The sequence below is a fragment of the Cavia porcellus genome, unplaced genomic scaffold (assembly GCF_034190915.1).
Source record: "Cavia porcellus strain 051 isolate PalLab524CR breed Dunkin Hartley unplaced genomic scaffold, mCavPor4.1 scaffold_19, whole genome shotgun sequence".
Lineage (NCBI taxonomy): Eukaryota > Metazoa > Chordata > Mammalia > Rodentia > Caviidae > Cavia > Cavia porcellus.
The window spans coordinates 14,382,920-14,394,422 of NW_026947502.1; the positions used below are offsets into that span (position 1 = coordinate 14,382,920).

The 11,503-nt window shown below is 37.2% G+C and overlaps 1 protein-coding gene across 2 annotated transcripts; it reads right to left on the reverse strand.

The window, feature by feature from the left end:
- Positions 1-240: 240 nt before the first annotated feature.
- On the reverse strand, positions 241-11,435 carry LOC134471599 (endogenous retrovirus group K member 25 Env polyprotein-like). Of its 2 annotated transcripts, none has more exons than XM_063230722.1 (3): positions 11,133-11,435; positions 5,646-5,763; positions 241-2,754 (listed from the first exon to the last, which is right to left on the reverse strand). In XM_063230722.1, the coding sequence occupies exons 1-3, from the start codon at positions 11,189-11,191 to the stop codon at positions 1,159-1,161; spliced, it is 1,773 nt and encodes a 590-aa protein (XP_063086792.1). In that variant the 5' UTR covers positions 11,192-11,435; the 3' UTR covers positions 241-1,158. The 2 variants fall into 2 exon arrangements, with proteins under 2 accessions (XP_063086792.1, XP_063086791.1); XM_063230721.1 differs by having other exon boundaries at positions 241-2,775.
- Positions 11,436-11,503: the final 68 nt, after the last annotated feature.

Genomic DNA, 11,503 nt, shown 5'->3' on the forward strand with positions numbered 1-11,503 from the left:
CTGGGAATGAGAAGGAACAGAGGCAGATATGAGTATAAAGTGACACGTTCCAGGGGTTAAAGTGGCACAAAGTCATATGCACACTTGTTATGTCAGTGTCAGTTTCTGAATTTTGATGTTGTACTGTAGTTATATGTCGTGAGTGTCTAGAGCATTCTGAACTCTGGGCAAGGTAAACACGCACGCCTTGTCGGGACACGGGGGGTACAGCGCTTGGAAAAGAAAGACAGGAGAGACACCTTTGCTGTCTGTACCGCGTTATACTGTATTGCACTGTACTGTACGCACAATCTTTATTTTAGGATTTATATATAGTAAACCCGATCAATTCACAGAGCCCAGATAATTAAGTAGTGAAAAGGCATTTTTTGTGGCAAGCTACAACGTGACAGACTATAATGTTTATTTTAAAACTATCTAAGTGAAGTAAATAATCACAACCAGTTCTCATAACTTCTCTAGCCCAGGAAGAAATTTATTAGTTTAAGAATGTTGTTAATTTGTCTGCTGTTAGTGTCACAAAGGGTGGCCAGCCACTTCCTCAAGACTTCTGCAAAACAAAGCCAGCTCACAGTATGGATTCCAGAGGGTGAGGGCTCACTGAGAACAGGCATTCCCGTTCTACCTCCTTCTCGCATACCAGGGCGGCTATTGTAAATTGCAGGTTAGAGGGGGTTGGGCCTACAAAGTGACACCTCATCCCCCACACTTCCTTTCTTTTTATTTTTTAACAATAATTTCCATAAGATCAGGTTATTAATAGCATTTTGTCTTATGCAGTAAAAATACACAAGAACTATGGCAATGAGAACTATAATTAAACTAAGTCTCATGTCACTAAAAGTGTGGGTAATGCTCTGCCAGATTCCTTTGGAATCTAATCCTTTTAAAGATTGAGCAAGCAATTGCGCGAATTGTGCTAGAGATTTATCATCATTTTGCTTTGCAAAATCCTTGTCAATTTGATTATGTAAAGATTTTATTTTCTCCTGGGCAGAGGTGTTTCTATTTAAATATATTTTAATCATTTTTTATTTAAGTTCTGTCTGATTATAAGGTCGTTGGGTTATACAGAAAGTAGTTGAATTCTAATCACATTTTAAAAACACTTGATGCTGAAGAGCCAATATTTTTTTACCCATCCATTTAACTGTTTGTTTAAGGAGGTCTATTTGTTGTTGTAGTCTGGCGTTTTATTTGCCACTGAGTTAACCAAAGTTTATGAGAATTTTTATGCCATAATTCTACAACATGTTTTTCTTGCAAAGAGGTTTGTAAAGCTATTTTTGAGACTGCTGCTAGGGAGGCTATAGTTATCAGACTTAACAGTACAGCAACCACTATTTTAATAAATCTTTTTGTATGTTTTAACAGATGTTTAAAAAATTCAGTAGTAACAGAAATTACCGGGTCTTGAGACCAAGGTCGAGTTAAATTTACAGGCAACCAAATATGAGTTTTTTGTTGTAACAGCATAACTGTATAAGGCTTAGTGAAATTTAGTGTGCTATTTAAGCATGTAAACAATTGACAATTTAAACAAGTACAAGAAAAATGTGTAAAATTAAAAGTTTCCACTAAAAAGACATAAGGCAGAGGTGCACAAACAGTAATATTATATATTTTAAACCTAGTAAAATTATAAGTAGTAGATACAGATCGACTAGTCCCTGAATATGAAACATTGTACAAGGTTACAGGTTGCATAGCGGCTGGGATCTTCCAAATATGATTTTGAAGGTGATGAGGGTATTCTTTGGCTGCAACAGCAGGGTTAGCGATTCTACCATCTCCCCACCACAAGAGAGCCGTCTTTTGTTGAAATATAGGAGCTCCGTCAGTTATTTTTTTTGGATCTGGAAGACTATACACAACAGAGAGATTACATCTTGTCTCATTCCATTTAGCACATCCATTAACGAATTTTCCAAATGGTCCCCAAATAATATACCCATCAATATTTTTAGCAAATTTTCCCATACATAGTTGCCAAATTATGGGATTATAAGAAATATTTTTATAAGTGAATTCAGGGCATATAGGAAATGTATTTGTATCAGGTGTTGTTAAATTTCTCCAGGTAACATTAAAGGTTTGAGCAGCCAAGGCTTGAAGCCTTGTTTTTTTGTTGCCTGCTTTTATTTCATGTTGAATCCAATACTGCCATCCCAGAGGGATGCAAGGCGGTTCCCCAATGCAAATAGGCCTTTGATTACCATAATAAGTAAAATTGAATAGTGTCCCATCATCTTGATTGTGGGGGGTTAAATCAGCCCACGGTGCTGACAAAATTTCTCTAGGTGTGGTATAAAGTAAAATATCACTAGTTCCCCATTTTACAGGTTCTAATAAAGGGGGGTTTGGAATATATGCCCAGTACGAATGCGGAGGTACCTCAGTCCCCGATGCAACGGTGAGCAAGGCACATAAAGCTAAAAACAAGTTTTCAGGGTTTAAAGGCTTTCCTGCTTGAAGGACAAGCCGTTGTCCTTCTATGGTCAATTTTTTTAATTGTCCCCATGTAGGGAGGGGATTTAAATTTGGTCGCTGTGAGCGGCGGGATTTTCTTAGCTTTAATCTGGCCATGGCTGCGATAGGAACAAACTCAGCATCCTCAGCTTCTAGCTGGTTTCGCGCTCGCTTCTGAAGGCACGGTTCCGGTTCCTTGGGGAGTTGTCTCCGGGGCTGGTGAACAGGATCTGGAGACGCGGGTCCTGATCCATCGTCCAGGGACCCACTGCTGAATTCCATTTTCTGTGGAGATATAACCAAAACCTCTCCCCTTATAGAGCAATGTGCCCCTCTCCCATTCAGCCTCTGGAGCTGTTTTAGTCCAAATAGGTTCATTAATCACAAAAGGCTGTTGTTGCTGTTCAAAATGTTTTTCAGCTCTTGTTAATATTTCACCTTGTGGTAAATTGAGAAAATTTAAAATAAACAATGCTTGATGCAGTAATGTTTTTGGACTGTTTTGCAATTTAAACAGTATTGGTATCTGAATATCCTCCTGACTCCTCCTTTTTAATTTTTTAATTTGTAACTTAAGAGTGTCATGTGTTTTTTTAACAATAGCTTGACCCTGGGGGTTATATTTAATCTCTGTAATATGAATAATATTATGGAGATCACAAAATTGTTTAAATGTTTTGTTAGTATAAGCAGGTTTATTATCTGTTTTGATTTTAGAAGGAATTTTCATAACTGTAAAAGTCTCTAATAAATGTATAATAACATTTTTAGTGGATTCTCCCTGTTGAGCAGTAGCCCATAGAAATGAAGAATAGGTATCAATAACTATATGTATATAAGAAAGCCGACCAAAAGAAGGTATATGTGTAATATTTATTTGTCATAATTTATTAGGTTGAGTTTCTCGAGGGTTGACACCTGTGGGAATAATTTTTAAATGTAATGGTCTATAAATAGGGCAGGCTTTTATAATCTGTTTAGCTTTTGTAAAAGGTATCTTATATTTAAGATGTAAATGTCCTGTATTTGTATGATTAAATTGATGTTTTTTAACGGGTGTGGTGAACATAACTAAGGAATCTATTGTATTGTTATCTGATACTAATGGTCTGGGTAACTGAGAATGAGAACGTAAATGAGTAATAAAATAAGAATGATTTTTTTTTTGAACATGTATTTGTAAATTTTGAAATAAAGACAATAAAGCAGGCTTATTAGAATATAACACAGCTGAATAGATATTTGTCACTACTCCAACAGAATAGGCCGAATCGGCTATAATATTAATAGGTTGGTTATGAAAATCTAAAAACACTTGTAATATAGCAAAAAGTTTATTTTGTTGTACAGAGTTAAAATTTGTCTGACGTACCCAGTAAGATTTTTGAGTCTAATATGTAGCTTTATTTTTAGATCCATCTGTAAATATAGTCAAAGCTTGTGGAATTGGCTGTACAGCTAATAAGGTATTAACCACAAATTGTTGACGTCTAAAAAAATCCCATAATTTACTTTTAGGAAAATGATATGAAAAAGTTTTTATGAAATCTGCTAAAGCAATTTGTAAGGTTTTAGTAATTGACAACAAATATTTTTATTGTTTTTTAGTTAAAGGGATAACTATATTGTTTATATCTTCTCCTATCAAAGTTATAGAACGAGCTCTACCATTTATAATTAAAGCTGTAATCATGTCAATATAAGGCATAACATTTTTAGATTGTTTAGTTTTAGTGAATACCCATTCTACTGGCATAGCATTTTGACCTAAAATTGTAGAGGGATATTGAAAAGTATTAATAATATATAAAGTTAGAGGCAATTTAGGATCAATCCTAATTAAAAATGCATCCTTAATTTGTTGTTTTACAAACTGTAATTTTTGTTCTGCTTTTGCTGTTAAAGAACGAGGGCTGGATGGATCTGAAGAGCCCTGTAGAGTAGCAAACAAATGTTGTAATGCATGGGTAGGAATACCTAGTGTGGGACGAAGCCAATTAATATCCCCTAATAATTTTTGAAGATCATTTAAAGTGGATAACTTATCTCTCCTAATAGACATTTTTTGTGGAATCACCTTTTGTCTAGTAAGAATATATCCCAAATAATGACTAACTTCTTCCTTTTGAATTTTATCCTGTGCTATTACAAGTCCAAACGGAGAAAAATATTGAGGTAAAGTTTTTAAAATATCTTTTAAAACATTTTTATCATTATATCAGCATTTTTGTCTTGTCTTTTTTGCACAACCTTTCATAAACCACATGTGTCACTGTAAATATTCTGGCTCTTTTAAAAGAATTTTGGCCAAGGCTTTCCAATCATAAGGAGCAAGATTACCATAGTGATCTGCTATCGATGTTATTAATTCTCTAGTGTAATGAGCCTGAGGGCCATAAAGGGTTACAGCCTTTTTTAATTTTGCTAAATCATCCATATTAAATGCTTCCCATCTAGGGGGAACTGCCTCTCCATCTATTGGCTGAGGCCTGATTACAGGGAAAGCAAAGGCAGGCTTTTCTTCATTAGAATCCCCTAATTTTGGTAGATCAGCCAAAGCTAGCTTGGCTTTACTCCAATTAGGGTTAGATGGAGGAGGTGCAGAGGGAACTATAGGCGGGTTTTGCTTAACGGAGAGTTGTTTCACCTCTTGTGTTAAATGCTGTATAGCCTGTAAAATTGGGCGATTGTCATAATTTGATATTGCTGCGGCAGCTAAAGCTGAGTCGGCTGTAGTGGATTTTACTTTTAGTTTGGACGCCTTTTTACTACTTAAAGCGATAGCGTCATTTTGAACTACATTTTGTTCCTCCTCTGTGAGGGGCAATTCCTGAATAACTGGCTTAATTTCTAGTTGAAGATTTTCTACAATATGTTCATCTTCCATAGCTTTTAATAAAGAGTACACAACCGACCAAATAGCCCAAAAACGTAAAGGAATCTTTTCCTCCTGTTGCATAGCCCTTTCTATACTAACCCTTGTCTTCCTCCATACTTTTACATCCAAAGTTCCTTCATCTGGAAACCAAGGATTATATTCTTTAATTGTATCAATACACATATCCAAGTCAGCTGACCTGAGCGATATGCCATATATAGATAATAAATGTTTAAGAATTTTTAAGAAAGGAGAGGAAGCAGATTGTCCCATTTCCCCGTAATAAAATTATACTTACCTTCCTAAGCGACCTTCGGAGTCCCTGTTCGGGCGCCACTTGTCGTGAGTGTCTAGAGCACTCTGAACTCCGGGCAAGGTAAACACGCACGCCTTGTCGGGACACGGGGGGTACAGCGCTTGGAAAAGAAAGACAGGAGAGACACCTTTGCTGTCTGCACCGCGTTACACTGCATTGCACTGCACTGTACGCACAATCTTTATTTTAGGATTCATATATAGTAAACCCGATCAATTCACAGAGCCCAGATAATTAAGTAGTGAAAAGGCATTTTTTGTGGCAAGCTACAACGTGACAGACTATAATGTTTATTTTAAAACTATCTAAGTGAAGTAAATAATCACAACCAGTTCTCATAACTTCTCTAGCCCAGGAAAAAATTTATTAGTTTAAGAATGTTGTTAATTTGTCTGCTGTTAGTGTCACAAAGGGTGGCCAGCCACTTCCTCAAGACTTCTGCAAAACAAAGCCAGCTCACAATATGGATTCCAGAGGGTGAGGGCTCACTAAAAACAGACATTCCCGTTCTACCTCCTTCTCACATACCAGGGCGGCTATTATAAATTACAGGTTAGAGGGGGTTAGGCCTACAAAGTAACACCTCATCCCCCACAGTTATATAGATGTAGTCACTGCAAAAATGGCTTGAGTATTTATGACTAAATAGGATTCAACTTCCTCTGAACTTATAATTATTTTAAAAAATTTTTTTAATTTTTATTTTATTATTATTATTATTTTTTGTTTTTGTCTTTTTCGTTTTTATTGGTACCAGGGATTGAACTCACAACCGCACACTTGCAAGGCAGGCACTTATGCAGCTGAGCCTAATCCCCAGCCCTTAATTTTTATTTTAAAGAGAATAAAGCCAAGCAAAATAAAATAGAATAAAGCCAATCAAAACAAACCAGTGTAAGTGATCCAGGACTTCAAAACAATAGGAAATCAACAATGGTTATCATAACGCCTTTTGTTGTCTTTAAAATAGCTGCAGATACCTTCAGATGTAGTAAAACTCAAACAAAACAGAACAGAATAGAGCTAATAAAAACAAAACAATAAATGCAATAAAGGACTTCAAAACAAGCCAATCGTAAATCCAAAATGGCTACCTAATATATCTTGTTATCTTTGAAATACCTACCCATGTCAACAGATATAATAAAATCAAACAAAACAAAACAGAATAAAACCAAACCTAACAAAACAATGAAAGTTATACAGGATTTTAAAACAAGATGATAGGCAATTAACAATGGCTACCACCTTCAGAAGGAGGGCCCCATAGATACTATACTGCGTACTGCTATCCTCTGAATAGATAATCAGACTACTGGCTTTAGACCTGCAAAGTCAGTGAAACACTAAACACTACAAGCATTAAGTTGTATTTAATCTCAATAGCTATCATTGCAGCCTGTGCTTCTTCAGATCAACTGTTCACCTAGGGCAAGGGAGGGGTGGGGGCCACTGTTGGCTCTTCTTGCTTCCCAGTCCATGCACCAGAAGGGGCTGGCATCTGTCTCTCCCCCTAGGGCCTAAGCATGGTGCCAATTTGTAGGGAGGACTTGCTTCTTGGTGACTTCTTGTTCTCTTCCCCTGCAGTCCATAAACGGTGCTGACTCACAGGGAAAGGCTGGTGTCTGGCTATTCCCCCAAGTGGCCTGCACATGTTACTGACTCCTAAAAATTTTTAATAAAAGTACATATACATATGTGTTTACATAAATACAAGGAAACACATGAAGCAAAGGCTTACAAAGATAGTTACAGTCACAATGGTAAGGATGCATCTGTGCAATTTGAATGTTTAAAAAAAGAATGCTTCTGTAGGCTGAATCTGGCCCACATGTTTCAAGGTTCCATCCCACCTTGTGGTTCTACTGGAAGGTGGTGGAACGAAGTTAGGTACTGGGGTTTATATCTGTGATAGGGATATTAGGATCCCAGCCCATCCTGGTATCTTTTTCTCTCGTTTCCGGGTCATTATGAGTTAAATAGGCTCCTCAACTCCTCGTTCCTTCCACAATGTACTGTGCCACCACAGACCCAAAGCACAGGGCCAAGTAAGTTCTCAAACACATGAAACCCTGAGCCAAAATAAACTTTTCCTCATTTTAAGATGATTATCCCAGGTGTTTTGTTACAGTGCTGGAAAGCTGAAAAATACAAATACCTTTATGAATTTCATATATAAAAATGAATGTAAAACCACTGGGAAAAATTAACAGAAATATAAAGAGGAGGAGGATAACCTATTCTGGGATGCTACAAAGGATAATTTCATGCATTCAGTTAAAAACTTATTGAGTAGATCCTGTGGTTCTGTTATCTGTCAACATCTTAGTGTATGCATTTCAGAACTTTCATGACCATTGAGTCTAATACAGATTGTAACCATTTATTGATATGGATTATTACATGAATAAGATGTATCATTATATAATTTACCTTTTTTTTTTTTTTTTTTTTTTTTTTTTTTTTTTTTTTTTTGTCTTTTTCATTTTTATCGGTACCAGGGATCGAACTCACGACTGCCTGCTTGCAAGGCAGGAGCTTATGCCGCTGAGCTAAATCCCCAGCCCCTATAATTTACCTTTGTTATTTAACATTTAGAATAATGTATTCAGCATATATTTATGGAGCACCAACTTTAGCTAACATAATATAGACTCTGAGAATAAAACAGATATAGTCTGTTTCTGTTATTATGTACTTTCTTTAGAAATGGCACATCAATCAAAAGTACTCCAGGTCTTTCTTTCTTTCTTTCTTTCTTTCTTTCTTTCTTTCTTTCTTTCAGACAGAGTCTTACTATGTAGCTCAGGCTGGCCTCGAACTCACTGTGTGGTAGTCCAGGTTGGCCTCAAACTCAAAGTGATACTCCTGCCTCAGCCTCCCAAGTGCTGGTATTACAGGCATGCACGAACATGCTTGGCTCCAGATCCTTCTTTCCTTGAACAAATAATTGGACGAGAAAAGCTAAAAACAGTGCCAAAAAGTCTATTTGAAAAGAAGGGTGAATGGGTGAGCAAGAAGCTAGTTCTGCACAATGAACTTGGGAAGAACAAGAGAGAAGGAAGATAAAAGCAAAAATAAAAATACACATTGCATCTAAGAAATAATAGCGTGGGTTACCACAGGAATTCATGATAGCAGGATCCGGTCTTCTTTTGTACCATGCATATATAACAGCAGCTAGTGAGACAGGCTCCACATACTGAGAGTTACCTGTCCTGAGAATTACTTGGCACTATCCCATAATCATTTGACGGGTCCTGTTCATTCCACCAGCCAGCTTTGCCACATCCTATCTCCTATATCACTTCTTTGCAAAACTTATAGTGAGAGACTGTCACTCAACCAATACTATCTTGATGAAATTCGTAATTACACAGTACATCAAGTTTAGACAACTGTAGATAGTTCTTTGAAATACCCAGGTGTGAAAACAAACGGTAGCTATGATGGCAAAACACCAAGGTATGTTTAACATTAAAACAAATGAGCTATCAGTAGGAAGTTAAAACTATAAGAGCAAGAGGAGGGGACACTGAACTTTAAAGTTTCTTGAGAAGAAGGAAACAGAACACAAGTATAAGGGTTGACTTCGGCGGAAAGGGAGTTGCCTCAACTGAAAGAGAAGCAAAAGAAGAGCTTAGGTTTAGAAAAGTTTGAAGTGGACCTGCAAAAATACAGGGCAATGTCATCTGCCTAGAGCAAAGACACATGTGATCGATATAATAAGTTTCTCTAATCATAACAGGAAAAATGCACTAGTGAAACACCTACTTAGAGGGTGACTAAAGGTAAATTCTTAGGTCTGAAGAGGGTAGAAGTTTTAAGTAGATTTGGGAAAGCAAATGGAATAGAGAAGGCCAGGCTTAGTTAACAGCCCGTAGAATGTGTCTTCTGGGGCGGATTTTTTTAGCTCCTTGATTGCGGGCAAGAAAAATGCAAGGGAGTAGGTATTAAAAGCAGGAGGTAAAGTGCTATAGTGAACTAAATAAAAAAAAAAAAAAAGGAGGAATGTTTTCCAACTGGGAGAAAGAAAGCTTTATAAGAGAAACAGATCTGAGAAAAGGCAGTTGCTAAATGAAGAAAATGACCTGAGAGAAGGGGAAAAACAGGTGTGCAGGACTTAAAGATTAAACCATGGTAGCAATAAATTCCTGGTCCTGGAGTAGGGATGCCCTGTTGGCTTCTAAAACAAACATGATTGCAGCTGATTATCTGAATATGTAAGTGTGGTTTCATATTTGTTTTTGTTTTTTAGAATTGACAACTATCAGGCCTCCCAGTTATTTTTAGTTGCTGAAAAGACTTGAGGGAAAGACAAAATATTCTTCATGCTTTAGAAGGATCTAGAGAGCAACAGGAAAGAAAAATTTCTCTCTTATTTGTGGCAGTTATTAGTTGTTGTATGTCCTTTCCTGGGTCTATTTTGTAGTTTCTCTTAGTTATTGAGTTTATTCCCTTATTAAGATCTTCTAATCTACATTAAGGGTCTTAATATTTTTTATAGAAATTGACCTCAAGGAACTGAGATACAGGCAAAAGAAAACTTGAAACCAACTTTTAGGTGGGCTGTTTGTTATCCAGCCACCCTAATTCTTTGAGAAACACTGTTTAACACTTGGCACCTATTAAATAATTTACACTGAGGTAATACCTAATTTAGAGATTCCTTGTCACATGTCTTTTCTACCATGAACGATGGGAAGGAACCTCGGTATGAATAGTATTGTCATAACAGTGTATCAACATGTGATCAATATACATAAGCTTCTCTAATCACAATAGGAAAAATGCAGTAATGAAACACCTACTTAGAGGGTGACCAAAGCGAGGAAGAGACATTGAATTTAAAAAAAGCCTTCCTTCTTTAGACCAGGCTCTTGTCTCTTGACTGACAGTACTTAAGACAAATGAGCCATTTTTACACATTTAAAAAATTTAGTATTTCCTCTTTTTCTGAAGAGGGCAAGGCATTGCATTTTTTTTTTGAATGAACATATTCAAAAATTACTTATGCAGGGGTTAATCACTAAGAGGGTGAGAAGGTTGTAAAATATTGGCTCTTTACTAGGGGACTGTTGGCTCTTTGCTTCCTGTCATTTTCAAGAGGGGAACATGAATCTCTTACACTGTTGTCAAATAAGAAGGAAAAAAGGATTTTTCTTCCCTTTCAAAATCAAAGTTTAATAAGGCATCATTAATCCCAATCCAGTGGGCAATGATTTTTAAAATTTTTAATTATTAAAAATTTTTTTTTTGCATAACAGTAAGTCTGCATGGATTGTTCTGAGTTTCCATTAAAAATCTGAAATTCTCAGTGGGGCTGGGCAGGTGGAGATGTCATATCAGATTGAGGTAATCGCAATTCAATCTCTCACATTCAGATTTGCTTCCTGGGCTCTGACTCAGTCTTGCTGCTCCTTTTTCCTAGCTCCCCGCTGTCCTCCTTGGATGAGGTAAAACTCTTACCCCCCTGAATTATTAGTGTTGGCGGCTTCTGCAGCAGTAATGTGGTTCCGAGTCCGCATTTCTCAACGGTCGCCTTTTAGGCCTTATTCAGAACATGGTACAGTCATACTTATCACATCTCTGAGGCCCATGAAACTCTCAGTACTACAGAAGCCGGCATCTGTGCCTCACCCAGCTCTCACTTTGGAGAAACAAAGCAAGGAACGTCACCGGGACGAAAACCCACCCCGCCCCCAGCCCATCGCCTGGGCGCATGCGCAGAACAGGAGGTGGCTGTTCCGGAATCGCGGGCATTCGCATAACAGTCAAGGTCTCGGAAAGACTGAGTTCCTCGTTGCTCAGTGGAAATCCCTGCCAAGGGCTGATTTACA

Coding starts and splice junctions, on each gene's coding strand:
- LOC134471599 (XM_063230721.1), bottom strand. CDS start 11,191: ATGCGGACTCGGAACCACATTACTGCTGCAGAAGCCGCCAACACTAAT. Junction 5,764..11,132: donor AACACTAATAATTCAGGGGG/GTAAGAGTTTTA, acceptor TTCTTTTCCAAG/CGCTGTACCCCCCGTGTCCC. Junction 2,776..5,645: donor TCCGAAGGTCGCTTAGGAAG/GTAAGTATAATT, acceptor ATAAGGGGAGAG/GTTTTGGTTATATCTCCACA.